At 37.1% G+C, this 15,903-nt stretch overlaps 2 protein-coding genes across 6 annotated transcripts; one reads left to right on the top strand and one right to left on the bottom strand.

The window, feature by feature from the left end:
- The first annotated feature begins 10 nt into the window (after window positions 1–10).
- Window positions 11–9,834, top strand: LOC100255967 (probable plastidic glucose transporter 2). 5 transcript variants are annotated; one of them, XM_002284193.5, is made up of 15 exons: window positions 11–352; window positions 1,207–1,340; window positions 1,699–1,810; window positions 1,906–1,973; window positions 2,079–2,211; window positions 2,517–2,616; window positions 2,727–2,839; window positions 2,922–3,015; window positions 7,174–7,327; window positions 7,482–7,625; window positions 7,710–7,783; window positions 8,017–8,105; window positions 8,720–8,834; window positions 9,039–9,237; window positions 9,418–9,834. In XM_002284193.5, exons 2-14 carry the CDS (start codon window positions 1,253–1,255, stop codon window positions 9,219–9,221), a joined length of 1,467 nt encoding a protein of 488 aa, XP_002284229.1. In that variant the 5' UTR covers window positions 11–352; window positions 1,207–1,252; the 3' UTR covers window positions 9,222–9,237; window positions 9,418–9,834. The 5 variants fall into 5 exon arrangements, with proteins under 5 accessions (XP_002284229.1, XP_059596821.1, XP_010656304.1 ...); XM_059740838.1 differs by having other exon boundaries at window positions 15–352; window positions 674–1,340; XM_010658002.3 differs by lacking the exon at window positions 1,207–1,340 and having other exon boundaries at window positions 15–352; window positions 1,710–1,810.
- A 2,212-nt stretch (window positions 9,835–12,046) lies between these two features.
- Window positions 12,047–15,451, bottom strand: LOC100261054 (cyclin-dependent kinase F-1). The gene is made up of 2 exons (XM_002284181.5): window positions 14,557–15,451; window positions 12,047–13,111 (listed from the first exon to the last, which is right to left on the bottom strand). The coding sequence occupies exons 1-2, from the start codon at window positions 15,040–15,042 to the stop codon at window positions 12,182–12,184; spliced, it is 1,416 nt and encodes a 471-aa protein (XP_002284217.1). The 5' UTR covers window positions 15,043–15,451; the 3' UTR covers window positions 12,047–12,181.
- Window positions 15,452–15,903: the final 452 nt, after the last annotated feature.

The following is a 15,903-nucleotide window of genomic DNA, read 5'->3' as shown; positions in this document are numbered from 1 at the left end:
ATTTTAATCGGTGTTGATTATATTTTGGAGAAAGGATCAAACAATTAGCCTGTTTCTTTCTTCTTTATGGGTCTTCCCTCTCGGTAGAGTGCATTGTGGCCCTTCTGGTCTCACTCCATGTGAAACACAACACCACCAGGCGCATATTAGCAATTTAGCACCAACCTTCATTCTCTTCTCATTCTTCTATATAAAGCTGCTGGTTTATAGTTTCGGAGTCGGTTCACAGGACTCGGAAGTCATCGTCACCGCGACTCACTGGTGCGCACGTGCTCTAAAGCTCGCTCACAGCTTTCGTGGAAGTGCCTTAGATCCGCTCTTCCTCGCTGTTTGATGAACCCTCAATAAAGAGGTAACGAGCTTTGAATCATTGCTTGAACTGGAAGTTTTGAGAATTCCGTCCTTGTTGTTGGTTTGCTATTTTTTGAAAAGTGTATCGGATTTAGATTTCAAGAATTTTGATAAAAATCTGCAAATAAAACCCTTTATTTTTGTTTTTATTTTAATTTTTTAAGATTCTGTTTTTGTTTGGTTGGTGATGGAACTTGGAGAAAAATGAAAGAAAAATTTTTAATCTAGATTTTTTTTTGGGTCGCTTTTCAAAGGGTGAAAATTCTAGCATTCAGAATCTCAGAGAAATGTTTTTTCTCCAATTATTTATTTATTTTTTCAGAAACCGAATCAAGCACTAAAACTGATCTGCCACGGTTTATCGACCAAACACGCCAGGCAGTTTTTTCGTTCATCGCTTCACCCTTGACATTTAACAAGACACTGAAGTATCCAAATCTGTTTTCAGATTTTGTGAGGTTAGCTGAAAATGACTACTAAGTTTGATTCCTGAAAACATCAAGGAAAGCAAAGGAGTAGAAAAGAAAACAAGAAAAATGTGATTTATGTTGTTCAACTTTGCGGAAACGGAAAAACTTATCGCAATTGAGTTATATAGTTCTATTAAGATCTGTTTCTCTGAGGTTTTTTTTTTTCCACTTTTTCTGAGCAACGAACTTAGCTTAGTTGTCCGGTTTCTAAAAAAGCACAAGAATTTATCATGTGATTATTAATAGGTTCAGTTTGGATTGGTTGTTGTTAATTTTGTTTGAATTAATGGGATAACATGGAAATTGAAAGCCTAATGTTATGGTGAAAGGCATTGACGTGCCCTTGTAATTGTTGGCGTTTAATGTGGTGCAACATTGATTCCAGAGATCTCCGAATTAGGAAATTGGAGGAAGGCTAGTCACAATTGGGCATGTGGGGACGTCAAGGTGAAGCTTCCGTGACATACAAGCGTGTGTCATCAAGAGATAATACGAAAGTTGACATGGAGGAAAGTTCAGGTGACTTCATCAGTTGTTTGGACCAGTAAAAGTTGTGTTTGTTATATTGTTATCAATGATTCTGTATAGGCTCTGTTGTGGAACTGAGCGGTCTAATATATTTAGTTTCACTCGACAAAATGAGTTTGGCTTGGATTTTGAGTAAAAAATAAGGATGCAGTGACATTCCTTCCTCTTGTGTTTTTCACATGCATTTGTTTGGATTTCATTGCTCAATTATATTCTCACTGCTCATGCTGCTTGAGGTGGAAAACTTTTAGTTTGCAAATATATGCTCTATTCATATACTTCTAATTGTTCTAAGTAATTCAGAATGGTTTAAAATGGTATTTGGGCTGAATCCTTGTATGTCCTTTAGCTCTTTTCCAGAACGGTATGGGGCAAGAAATCACAAATCCTTCATGGAAGCTCTCACTCCCGCACATAATTGTGGCAACCATATCTTCATTCTTGTTCGGTTACCATCTTGGGTTTGTTCAGCATCTTGAACTCAGTCTTTTGCAGTAATTTAAGAATCAAGAAAATGAAATTTATGACATAATGTTTTTTCTTTTGTTCCACACAGGGTAGTGAATGAACCCCTTGAAACAATTGCTTTAGATCTTGGTTTTAGTGGGAATACTTTGGCAGAAGGTAACCCGCGGTTGATCATTAATAAGTTTATTTGATTTGATCTCATTTACATTTCTGCACCTGGACATCCATTTAGTAGTTTCTATTATTTATGTGTGAATGAAGGTCTGGTGGTTAGCACGTGCCTGGGTGGTGCGTTTATCGGTTCTCTATTTAGTGGTTGGATTGCAGATGGGATAGGGCGTCGAAGGGCTTTTCAATTATGTGCTCTGCCTATGATTATTGGTGCTTCTGTGAGGTATATATATCTTTGTACAATAAAGAAAATGCTTGTCCTAAAGTAATTCCTATATCAAGCACAACTTTATTTGCTTGTAACTGAGAGCTAACCAGAACTTTCTCAGGGATATTGGAATTTATTTCTCCATGTTATGAAATCCTCTTCTTTTGATATATTTATCATTCTCTTGACAACCTTGTTCTATTTGGATTTTTTCTGATATATCACTTAAGATCAGTTGTTAGTGCACTTTCTTTTTCTCTTTTTAAGAGGAATTTTATGTGGGTATTGCTCTAAGATGTAAAAGAAATCTTCATTTTCAGTGCAACAACCAAAAGTTTGGAAGGTATGCTCATAGGAAGGTTTCTAGTTGGAACTGGAATGGGTGTGGGCCCCCCTGTAGCTTCTCTCTATGTGACAGAGGTACTAAAGTTGCTATTTTTAGCCACATGGATTATATAGTGGTGTTTCTTGGCGTTCAATATAGGGGTTATTTCTCCCTTTATCTGATTTGTCCCTCTCTTTATAATCAGGTTTCTCCTGCATTTGTAAGGGGTACTTATGGCAGCTTCATTCAGCTTGCTACGTGCCTTGGCCTCATGGGGGCTCTGTTTATTGGAATCCCTGTCAAGGCAATTATTGGATGGTAAGAAGAAGAATTAGATCCTGCAATTTTTATAGTTGATATTTTAGCTTTGAACTATACTTCCTAACTTATGGGAGCTCAGGTGGCGCATTTGTTTTTGGATAGCTACAGTTCCAGCTGGAATACTTGCTTTTGCCATGATGTTCTGTGCAGAGAGTCCACACTGGCTATACAAGGTTTGCTGTCATATGTGCCTTTTGTACCTTGAGATGATTTATTGTTTTGTCCATCCAAGTGCCAGGTTCTGTTGCTTTGAATGGTTCTCTTGTGCTTCCCTGTGCTATAATTATTTTCTCTGGTGCTTTGAATTAATATATTGTCTGTCTGCTTGCTTTAACCGTTTTCTGTAGCTATGAAAGGCTAATATTCTTAGAAAGATCATATTGCGTTCATATTGAAAAATCTACTGAATAATTTAAATGATGGTAAGTATGGAGATGATGTGACACTTGATTAAGGAACCAAATTTTCCTAATCTTTTTTATAATGCTCTTGTTGGTGGCCCTAACCTCCCTAGAGGTTAAATTATGGTTCTCACAGAATTTTCCTAAAATTATGCTAATATCCAGTCTTGCTTATTGATACAATGGCAAACCTCTCCTGACTGTTAAATCTGGCGATGGAAAATGTTAGCATTGCTAAATTTTTCTTTCTAAAGAAGGTTTGTAGTTTGTTTGGCTCATTGACTTTGGGGAAATATTCTTTTGATTTCAACTTACCCTTATCAAATTAAGAACAAAAACTTAAGGGAATAATGATCTTCTTAAGTTATCAAGTCAAACAAGGGTAAAAGCTTCTTTTTTGAGACAAAACTTTAGTGATATTCACTGTTGAATATGGTGATGAGGGAATGCTGGTAATGACAATATCATTAAATTAAAGATGAAGCGCCCTTGTCCTTTCCATGCTTATTTAGAAATCTCTCTTGTTTGTAGATTGGTTATTAAATCTGTTCATTGGACCCTAAGGAAGGGTCCTTTCCATGCTTATTTAGAAATCTCTCTTGTTTGTAGATTGCTTATTAAATCTGTTCATTGTACCCTAAGGAAGGGTCTCACAAGCATGATATTTACTGTCAAAATTTTCTCATTGTGTGGCGATTTCAATCTTTTTCAACCCTCACAAGATGCATGATATTATAGCACACAAGACACAACTTTTAGGGAAAACCCCCCAACTTGTATCAACTCTTTTTCTTTTTTGATAGGTAAGTGAAAAGATTTTAGAAACAAGTGCCAAAGAAGCAACACACCAAAGTACATAGGATGTATTAACTCTCAAGTAACTAGAAGAAATGGTTTGAAGCTTTCTCTGAACAAGACTCCCATAACTTTCTTTACTTTCTTGGGCGAGTTCATGCAGAGAGGACTTGGCAATGCACACTTTATAATAGGCACCAAACACTACCCATGCTTTAGGAATCAGCCCACAAACCTCACCCACATCTAGGTAGTGGTGCCTTTCATGGCTTCAGTTGTTGCCATCTGTCCAGCAGTTACATTACTTGCTTCTGCTCATTCCACCTATACCATACTCAACAGCCCACTCTCTTGGTCATGCCACCTTTCTAGATCTTGTTGCATCATTGCATGTTACCTGCCCTATCATTGCAAAGATTTTCCTAACTCATGCCATGTGTTTAGCAAGCATCTAACATGTGTCTCATGTCAAATGCCTTGCAACATCCCCTGCCAAGTGTTGCCTCCTTGATGTGCCTGCAGCCCTTTACTTGGCTTCCCCCAACGCCAAGGTGTCACACCCTTGTACCTCCAAGTGCTAGGATTTTACAGTCTAGCAACCCTTGCTGGGTTTTTCACCATTGCTAAGTGTTGAACCATGTCAAGCCCACTTGTGCCACTTAGCCCATTCATCCATGTGTGGGTGGCCGATGTGTGCCAAGTCCCCTCTTAGCACACATTCTTGTTGCAATGTTGCCTAATTGCTAAGCCTTCTTCTCAGCCTATGACCTACATTTGTAGTATTATTGAAAAGAAGAAGAATTGGCTGAATTACATTTCATTGATGTCAATTGATGTAATTATACAGAAAGTAAACTTCGGTTACACATTAGTCTCTCCTATAATTAAGCTATCACCAATCAGTCTAACTACAATCTAGGAATACAAAGGGGAAACTGTTATATACAGAATATATCTTCTTTATATAGAAGATTTGCTAGATTAATTTCCTAACAATTATTGGCCCATGCATGTCAACCTTGTTAATTCCTTCCATTCAACCCATGCATAGCTCATGCCCTGTGCCACAACCATTCTTGATGGCATTGCACCCATGGATTGCACTACACTGATAACATTGCACCGTTGGGTGCAGGCTGGCAAAGTGCACCATCACACTTCATTCATATTTGAGGCTCCATGTCATGCCTTTGGAGTCATATAGCTGTTGTCATCCATATTCTATCATCACTCTTAGAGAGGGCCACACCCCCTTAAAGTGCTTTTAAGCATTTCCCACTCTAATATAGGAGACATCATAAGTGCTTCCATAGGCATAATAAATTTTCTTTAATCATAAAAAATCTAGAAAAATACTCTATCGATTGGAAACTCCTTCTCAAGGCATTTCCTTTGAAGGAAAAATCTCAACCCAATGAAATCCCATACTTGAATTTTTGCTGAGTCAAGCCACCCATGTGTTAGCACCATGTGCTACCCCCTTAAGTCACTTCCAAGCCAATGCCTAGAACCCATAGCACTTGTCCCTTTGTTTTGATATGGTACTCAGCCTTGCAAGCATCCCCAATTGTGTTCTTGTCTTGAACATGACATGTTGCTCCTCGTGCTATAGGCACTCATGGTTGCAAGGTGCCATCACATGAGGCTTTGGTCCCGCATCAACATAGTCAAGGTGCTGACAGAGGGGGAGAAATGATCTACTTCCAAGGAATCTCCCTCCTTTATTTTCTTTATCAGATTATTTCCTAGAGTAGTAGACGGTTTGAGATCTCATATTCAGTTACAAAGGTTGAGACCTCATAGGTGAAAGTGACGCAGCATCAGCCCTGACCAACCTGTAAACTTTTTTTTTTTCAATTGTCTGGATTGAGATATCTTGTCATGGATCACTAATTTTGATGTTCTACTTAGTCATGACCCAAAATTGCTTGCAATATGCTATTTGATTTGTCACTTGAGAGTTTAGATCTAATGCTGGGCAACGAGAAATAATCATTGTCCTGTTCTTCTGAGGAACCTCCCAACTTGCTTAGCGGTATGATTGCAGGATGTCTTTCAATTACCAGATGCTTAATATTTTCGTGTAGCCTATCATCTAGATCATTCAAATTAAGGCTATGTGTGGTTTCCTGAAAGTACCGAGAAAAGAAAAAAAATTGTTAAGGAAAATGATTTTCTCATCTTTCACTTTGGAAAATACAAAAGAAAATCAAACATAATTACAATTAGTTAAAAATTGATATATTTTAAAATTATTTAATCTTTACACAAAAGAGAAAAACTTAAGTGAAATGAATTTGAAGTAACTTATGAAAATAACTTATTGACTTTAAATCTATTTTTTATTTTCCTTAACTTTTTCTTTCTATCTTCTTTCATTCTCATTTCCCTCAAAATTTTCAGGAAGCAAACATAGCCTAAAAGTGTTGTCAATGTCTTAAGGATTGGCATGGAATAAACCAGCTTTTCATCATGAATTACTTGATTTAAAAAAAGTCTCCTTAAAAATCTCTACTGGACATTTTACTGTTCCTTAAATTATTCACTTGAATCACCATATCCAGCATAAGCAAACCATTGATGTAATGGTGTGCATTGAGGCTTCTCTATTGTTGCAAGGGGCATACAATTATGATCATTGCAAAATATCCCCACTGATATTTGTGACTTGTGGTTGTTTCTTACTGTTACTTTTTCTAGATTATCTTCTTTTATCATTTCCTTAAAGTTAACAAGGGCTAGATTCAACTTTCAGGACTGCCTCATATGCTCCTTTGTGATATTGTTGTCCATCTGATGTGTTCTGCCTCTTTTGTTAATCTGCTTGGGCATTCTTTAGGTTGCAAGGGACTTTCCTCGAATAAAACTCTTTGCTCTCCTTAAACAGATAAATTGGCTGATTTCTCAGTCAAACATGGGGTAGATATGAAGACCACAACTGTCTCGTGCACTTTGTCATCTTTTCATCATATGATATGTTTCTTTGCCTCTTTTGTTGATCCACCCAGCCTCTCCATCTCCCAGATCTCTCCATCCCCTGGGCCTGTGTGTGTTTGTGTGTCTTTGCTTTTTTCTGCTAATATACTATGCTCTTGTTGGGACATAGGCTCTTAAAATTTTCTCATGGTGTTGTAGAAAGGAAGAATTGCTGAAGCTGAAGCTGAATTTGAGAAGCTTTTAGGAGGATCACATGTCAAATTTGCAATGGCAGACTTGCACAAATCTGACAGAGGAGATGAGACAGATGCTGTGAAGCTCTCAGAATTGCTTTATGGGCGTCATTTCAGAGGTAGATATGATACTTCTTTGGTATGCACCTATGAGTTTGTGAGTATGTTCTCGTCTGCTTTGAGATTTACTGAGTGCTGCTGCTGTTGCCGGCACTTCTTCTTATTCTCCTTTTGCCTCCAAGAATGCTTTGTATTCACTGATTCCTTTTGCAGTTGTTTTTATTGGATCAACCCTATTTGCTTTACAACAGCTATCTGGTATAAACGCTGTTTTTTATTTCTCTTCCACTGTATTTAAAAGCGCGGGAGTGCCATCGGACCTCGCAAATGTGTTTGTGGGAATTGCAAATTTGTCAGGTATGGTTTTGTACCTGGGTAGCATTCCTTGCATATATTGTAATACTGTGTTGTCTTTTGATTGTATAATTTAAATCTGTACAGGATCTATTACTGCAATGATTTTGATGGATAAACTAGGGAGGAAGGCCCTCCTTGTTTGGAGCTTCTTTGGCATGGTAAATTGAAATTGTACATCGTTTTATGAGAAAGCATCTTCTATTTGCTTATTCTGTAGGACTCATGGTCATGTTGTACATTGATTAAATATGATAATTTATGATCACTACCACTAGAATCATGCATGCTCAAGTTTACTGCATTTGACTATCACCCTTTCTTAATTATATTTTCTAGAAGAAAAATGGAGTGTGATCTCAAATGTCTGACATTTATGTGTTTGATTAATCAGGCAGTAGCAATGTCTGTACAAGTAGCTGGTGCGAGTTCTTTTATATCAGGATCTGGAGCTGTGTTCCTATCTGTCAGTGGCATGCTTCTGTGAGTTTTCTTTAATTCATGATCTTTGATGTGAATAAATAGGATGCTGATAAAGAGGTCAAATGCAAAATTCACACACTTCTTGTTTTCACTATTGTAGTTGAGGACATCACTGTATAGTAACCATAATAGCATGTGATGATTCCTGGCTAGTTCACCAGAGGAGTTTCTCTCTTAGGCTGTGATAATCACCTGAACTGTATCTTTAGTTGCAATTGGAGAAGGATGAACATGTTAGAAAAAGACGAAGACCTGTTTGGAAACTTGGAATTCAGTTGGATTTTCAATTCTTGGTTTGCTTCTTTTTGGTGGAATTTCTTTTTTTCCTTTGAAACCATCCAACAAGATAATTGAAGTAGTGTGCTGTATGAATCAGATACCTTGGCAAGTGATGGAAAAAGATTAAAAATAAGTAAATAAAAATCAAGGGAGATTGGAAAAAGGGACTAACAGCACACATGCCTGATTGTTGGTAGCAGCTAAAACATTTTTTTAGAAATTTGTACCTGATTATTGATATGAAATGCTGGCTAATAGTGAAGAATCATACTTAGACATGTTTGAAATAATGAGGTTGGAATATATAATCTCTAATTTTAGACTCCTTTGTGCAGGTTTGTCTTAACATTTGCTCTGGGGGCTGGCCCAGTTCCAGGTCTTCTCCTACCAGAAATTTTCCCAAACCGAATAAGGGCAAAAGCTATGGCAGTCTGTATGTCTGTGCATTGGGTAATACTTGGTTGCATGTTTTTTTAAAATTTTTTTTTTCCTCATCCTCGTCCTTTATTCTTCTGTGAGTTGAATTCAAAATCCTGGCATGTGATACTTTGACCTGCTAAATGTAGGTAGACCTTGGTATCAAATTTATAACTGAATCTGAATGAGCTTCCAATTTCTTATTTGTTCATTTGGTTCAATAACTGTCTTCTCCAGGTGATAAATTTCTTTGTGGGCTTGCTCTTCCTGCCTTTGCTGGAGCAACTTGGACCACAGCTCTTGTACTCTATGTTTTGTACCTTTTGCTTGATGGCAGTGGTTTTTGTGAAGAGAAATGTGGTGGAAACCAAAGGGAGATCACTCCAAGAAATAGAGATAGCACTTCTTCCACAAGAATAAAGGCATTCTTTTCCTGGTAAAATTTCACCATTTGAATGATATCTGGTTGAACAAAGTTCAGTTTTAAGTTCTGGACAAAATTTGCATTTGTACTTGAAGTCTGCAACTATGCCCATTGCGCAAAAAAGATTCGACTCCTATACAAAGATTGAAGCATATATTTTCTGTTGATGCCATGAAACATATTTGTGTGCAGGGAGAGTGGAAATTAGGGCAAGGCAAGGTAAAGACTTCATCCAGCTTAGCATCAGGGCCAGTGCTTTGGTAGGAAATTGTACTAGATGGAGGCATATCTTGTCAGGTTTTGACTCGTTGAGGCCTATGTATATTCTCGGCGGGAAGATTTTCCTCCTCTTCAATCTGAGCAAGTGTTACGGATCCAAATAACTTTATAGTGGTTTTCCTAGCATGTTTTTCATGTGTATCATTTCCTTATCACGTAATGTTGACAAACATTTCATTATACCTTTCCTCGTCCTTTGTATCCATGTGCTTGAACGGTTAATAAAAGATGAGCCTCCGGCTAGCCAGTTTACAATGGCCTATGATTTGTGATAACGACCGTCTGTTGTGAACTGGTCATGGTGGAGGCTTGCTGGCTTTCTTTTATTTATTTACTTTTTCTTCGTCTTTTTTCCTTCACCAGCTGAAGGAGACATGGGGAAGTTTGTTTTGGGTCTACGTCGTTGTCACAGTCTAGGAAGGATGTGCGGGTAAGAATGGTTTTTTGGCCCACTGCATTCAAATCACTCCCTTGGCTCTGTCTGGTTGGAGCTGAGATGGGGAAAAAGATAGTGCGGAGCTCTCATATTTGATTGGCGTGAAAATTATAAAGGAAATGATAATCTTTTTTTTTTTTTTTTCTCTCTTGAAAATAAGCCCTGTTCTGTATTTCAGGGCCCATAGTTTGCCACCTGTAGAAAAAAAATATTAAGAGAGCGTTTGTTATAAAAATACTTTGAATTGAAAAAGGGTCCCATTTCTGACCTGCCCTTTTTTTTTGTCCCCCTCGTTTTGAAAAAGACAAAAGCAATGATCATCCAACTATATCACACCAGGCAAGGCTTGCATAAGGTCGAATCCGAATGCATATAGCATCAAAATCAATTTTAGAATTTAATAAACTTATTTTTGTAAGTTTGTATATATTTGTTACCCAATACCTACCGATATCTGGCAGTGTCCGACAGAATTAATGATCAATTTTGTTAGAACAAGTTGAAGAATTTTAAGAAAAATTATCATTATTGCTCTATTTGGTTAGAACAAATTGAAGGTTTTTCAAGAAAAATTAACGAGGGAGTAATAGAAATTTCATTTTAAGATATTATTAGGAATCCATTCCAAAGTCATATTGCCCCTAAAAACGCTACTTTAATTAAAAAATTAAGGAGGAATTATGTAAGTATACACTATTTATAAAATAAGGATGAAAAGATAACTCAAAAAAGTCATTTTCATTGGAAGTGTATTTTAAAAAAAATAATTCATATTTCATATTTTGGAATAGTGAATGTTTACGCCAAAACTTGACGAGCTAAGATGGGAGGGCTACAATAATAAAAGCCTACATAGAAATCTTATTTTATCATAGATAAAAATGATTTTTTCACTGCATAAGAATATTTTCTTGCAGTATTTGGAAGCTCTGAATTACTTGGAGTGAAAGGCACCCATGGAAGTTTCTGAAACTCTTGAGACACACCATTCCTAGAATAAAATCTAAACTTTTCTATGCTTTATAAGGAACAAAAAAACTCTCTAGATTTCTCTATATAATTCCAAGGGTTTTTATCCAACTCCAAAGAAAGAAATCTCTAGTTCCTCTGCATGCTTTTGGAATACTTTTATCATTTGAAGGAAGCTCTTATATTCAAAGGGTCATTTGTTGCTGAATTTGCGAAAAAGTTTCAACTTCAACCTAACTATAGGTGTACTCAGATGAAAGGTTATTTAAATTGACACAGCAAAACTTGATGATATGTGGATCTTGCTAATTGAAATCTTCAACCTAACTATTAAGTACTCAAATGAAAGGTTATTTAAACCGGCATAGAAAACTTGATGATTTGTTGATCTTGATTTTGCTAATTGAACAAAGATTTTTGTTTTCTTAATGGTTATTTGGAACTTTTGATCTATGTGAATGCTTTCAAATCGAATACGAGAAGTGTTTATTTTTTAGTTTGTTCCATCAGAACTGCTTGGTCAGTTGGACCTTACAGTTACAATATTTATGTTGGAATTTCTGACAGCAGTTGGCAAAAGGCAGAGATCATATTAGAGATCAATTAGCAATACTAGAGATCATATCTACAGACATTTTACTCCCTTGCTAATTTTTCTTGAAATTCTTCAACTCAGAGTGCGTTTGATAGTGATTCTGTGAAGTGTTTTTAACCTTTTTAATACTTGAAAATTTTTATTTTTCAAGTATTAGAAATGTCGTAAAACACCTTTCAATATCACTGTCAAATGCACACTCATTCTACCGTCTAATTTTTTTCCTCTTCTTAATCTAAGAATCTGATTTATATTTCAAGGACTGAATTTCTACTTGTCAGTCAAACTATCAGTTAAAAATAGGTTCCATCATTCTCAACAATATAAGAGATCAAATCTAAAGATTGAGAACACTAACCAAGTTGTGCTAACATGCAATATTTTTGTTTTTAAAAAAAAATGCAATATATGGACATTTTGCATGAAATGATATCTATTTACTCAAGATACTCAATTCCAACAATAGACATAAAAAATGCAATTTATGAAGAATCTCACTTTCTCACCACTACCCATGTTGGTTTAAAAAATAACAAAAATTATTTCGCATGAAAAAAATATTACTTCATCTCAATATTAAATATCATGGCAAGTTCACAAAAATTCCAAAATGCCATTAATTACTGATATATGAACTTTTCACACGTATAAGTATGGTACCTTTATCATCTTTGAACTCAAGGAAACTGAATCGAAAAACCAGCATTAGTGGTAGTGACATTGAAAGTGCTAAACTCCTCAAAATCCGAATCTGAATCCATGTCTTTGTAGTCACAACACTCACCAGGAGAACCTTCATCTTGAGCATGGTTGGTGGAAGGAACCCGAAGCTCAGAGACTGGAACTGGTAGAGGTTCTTCATTCAGATACTTATCATGAAGCAATTCCATTGCAGTAGCTCTACTAGCTGGGTCGAAACAAATAAGTTTTTTCACTAAAAGGAGTTCATCAGGGGAGTGGTTGGGCAGGCAGGCTTCCAAACCAACTGGATTTTCTACTTTATTAAATGAAATTATTCCATAATCAGGATATTTTGAACAACCTGGGCTATTTTCCTCAGTTAAATTGCCCAACACACTGAAAATTCTGCTGAGCTGATCAATATCAGAACTTCCAGGAAACAGGGGCTCCAAACTGAATAGCTCTGCAAAAATGCAGCCCAATGACCACAGATCTATCTCAGGCCCATAGTTGGTGGATCCATAGAGTAGTTCAGGGGCCTTGAACCATCGAGTTCCAACACAAGATGTGAGCTTCCCACTTGTATCATCTCCACCCTCCTCTGCCTCATAATAATATGAACCCTTGAAAGGATCATCCTCCTCTATGTCACTTGTTGTGCAGGTAGCAAGACATGATGCATTTCCATCATGAAAATTAGTTTCCTTATCAATATCATCTATGGAACTTTTAGCCTTGAGGTCCTCTAAGTCACTAGCATATTCTTCCTTACTCATAGTCCCTCTCTCTTGATTGCCAGAACCTTCCTGGTGTGAATTGTCTGCTTCTGGAATAACTTCAGCATGTTGAATAATAGTTACTTGATTTGGATCATGTGGCTCATGCAGGTGTGGGTTATCAAATCCAGGTTCTATAAGTATCCTTGCCTGAAAATCAACAGCCAGATTAAACACCTTCACCTCTTGGATGAAAAATAAACAATAGTTTTAGATCATAAATTTCAATATTTATACAAAGGAATGATTTCATCAAAATAAAGATTTCAAACCCCAACTCTAAAGCTGTCACAGCCATCAGGAATTCATCTCACTAATATCATCTCGAAAACAACTAATATTATAGTACAAACAATTGAGAAGTGTTTTGATGCATCAACTCATAGTTAGGTTAAGTTTGTTTCACAACATAAATCCATGAACACACAAAATTTGTGGTCCTGGGTTTCAGTTCACAAAAAGCATATGTCTACTTTTTCCCTGTTCCACTACAAGATTATGAGTACTTGTATCAGGGATTTCTATAATACCTCTTGAGAATGCAAAAGCAAGAGGGAGAAAGAGAACAATTTGAATTAACTTCACAAAATTAGGGCATTAAGCCAATCACATGACAATGTGCATGCTGCAGTATTGACAGTCTAATTGTAGTGACAAGTAGATCAATTCGAGAAATCTTAGTCTAATCATAATTGCAGGTTGATTGTTTCTTAATTTGGGTTGAACTCAGTTACTTCACAACCTACCCAAATTGCAGCCCTAGTGGCAAGCCTACACATTTCTCATTTTTAGTACCCACCTTGGCCTACACATTTCTCATTTTTAGTACCCACCTTGGCACATGATTTAAAATCAAAATCATTTTTATTAATTATAAAAAAGTTAAAAATTCTTCCAATGCATTATGAGAAATTCCATGCATGTCGATACAACAATTTAATCAAAATCAGTTTTCTAATTCAAGACTTCCAAGATGAAGAAAGATATATTTGAATTAATCCTTCCATAGAAAGGAATCAAATCTCAGAATCAAAATAAATTCCAAACATAACGACACATTTTTCTCCAATCCACTAGAAGATGGAGTAAATCTTCCATTAAAATGTTCATTGAAATCAATACGAAAATATCAATATATCGTGGTTTTACATAGATTTAGCAAAAAACCTTGAATTCATCAGGAAACATAAAACTTTTGGATAAAAAGTACAGAAACATAAATGACATAAAAATGAAGATACTCAACGCAGCACTAATTAATTCTGTAGAAAATATTAGTTAGGATGTTCTAACTTCAGTGAACAAATCAAAAGAAAAGAGTCACCGCTTTATATTAAAACCTAAAAAAGAGAAAGTAATATAAGTGTAACACTTCAATCCATTTTTCCTATGTTTTCTCTGCAACCAAACTAACAGTTAGGTAGCAGGAAATTCACAAACTTTCCACCATTAATTGATAAAAGAAGAGTACGTTAAAAAATGCAAGATTTGACGAAGACTAAACAAAATAAGAACTATAGTTTATTTTCCTGAATGTTCTCGGCTACCAAACCAAGAGTTATGAAAAGTGAAATTCATCAAATTTAAAGCATTACCTGCCCAAAATCCGCCAATTTAAGAACGCCAGTCTCGGAAATCAACAAATTGGAGGGCTTCAAATCGCGATGCACAATCGAATTCCGGTGACACGCGTCTACCGCATGCAAAATCTGAACCATCCATCGCTTGATCTCGCCGCCGCTGATCCCGTCCTCCCAATTCCTTTTGGCGTCTTTGATCAAGGAGGCCAAGTCGGTCCTCAAAAACTCGAGAACGAGAACAGCGTCCTCGTCCTCGCTCCAGAAGTACTCGTGCAAAACGACAACATTCGGGGAGCTCTGAAGCACCTGAAGCGCCTCGATTTCGCGGAACGCCGACTGGTAGTCGTGGATCTCCTTGAGAGCGACGATTAGATCGTCGGAGAGACGCCGGCCTTTGTACACGTCGGAGTAGGCGCCGGCGCCGACACGCTCAAGAATTTCGTACTTCTGGATGATTTCGGGTCGGGTATGGATGCTCCAGCTCCGACTGGGCAGATCCATTTTCAGAGGTTTAGAAAGGACGGGGACCTGATTTTAAGGGGCGGGGGTTTGCAGCTTGAATCGTCGGGGAAATGACCACAAAATCATGTGATGTACATGGAGAGATCCGTTTGAGGTGTTGGGATTTGGATAAAGAGTTCACTGAGGAATTGGGTTCACAGGGGAGCACATCGTTGCGTCCATAGTGATGTGGGCTGAAGATGGGCCCACTGGACCTTGATCCAGACGGGTTTTTCATGGCCTTGGAAGTGGGTGGACGACTGGAGGTCTTCCACTTGCCGTTACTTTCTTGAAAGTCGTACACGCGTCTTCAACTTTTATAAGAATTGTATGGAAGTCATCATGGGAGGGACTTCCCAAATGATCGAATGAGGGAATACTTATTGTACTCTGTCAATTATTGTTGATCATGTTAAACCTATCCAAAGGTTCACGCCAGGTTGTAGGAAGTGGGTGATACGTTTTTTTAACTTTTTGCGACCAGCTATAAGAAAATGACTGTATTGGCTTTTGACCTTTGATGCACACAGGATCAAGGTTTTAAAAACAGGACTAGACTCACCGGTTTGACCGATCAGAGCTTAGTCTGGTTCAATTCACTCTTTGAGCTGAAGTACCTTCTAAATTGGACGGATCATAGTCACCATTGAATCAGTGAACCGGTTTTCCGGTTGGCTCTATTATGATCCCTTGAATTTTCTTTTATTTGCTGATTGGTTCTAACATTAAGTTTGAGCCCACAAGCCCACAAGCCCACGGAATGTGGGCTGATTGGTTCTTTAATTTTTTTTGTCAAAAGCCCAACTCAACAGCCCGCGAAAGCGTCTCTTCCCTTTAATGCTTTTTAGGCAAAAATAACCC

Source organism: Vitis vinifera, chromosome 11, assembly GCF_030704535.1.
Source record: "Vitis vinifera cultivar Pinot Noir 40024 chromosome 11, ASM3070453v1".
In the NCBI taxonomy this organism is placed as follows: Eukaryota; Viridiplantae; Streptophyta; class Magnoliopsida; order Vitales; family Vitaceae; genus Vitis; species Vitis vinifera.
The sequence above is the reverse complement of the archived record's forward strand: the minus strand, read 5'-3'. Positions and strand labels throughout refer to the sequence as shown.

Bases quoted from the DNA above. Each gene is read 5' to 3' on its own strand.
- LOC100255967 (XM_002284193.5), top strand. From the start codon at position 1,253: ATGTGGGGACGTCAAGGTGAAGCTTCCGTGACATACAAGCGTGTGTCA. The intron at 2,212-2,516 runs GTATATATATCT...CTTCATTTTCAG, and splicing joins ATTATTGGTGCTTCTGTGAG to TGCAACAACCAAAAGTTTGG. The intron at 8,835-9,038 runs GTAATACTTGGT...TGTCTTCTCCAG, and splicing joins TCTGTATGTCTGTGCATTGG to GTGATAAATTTCTTTGTGGG.
- LOC100261054 (XM_002284181.5), bottom strand. From the start codon at position 15,042: ATGGATCTGCCCAGTCGGAGCTGGAGCATCCATACCCGACCCGAAATC. The intron at 13,112-14,556 runs GTAATGCTTTAA...GTTGATTTTCAG, and splicing joins AATTGGCGGATTTTGGGCAG to GCAAGGATACTTATAGAACC.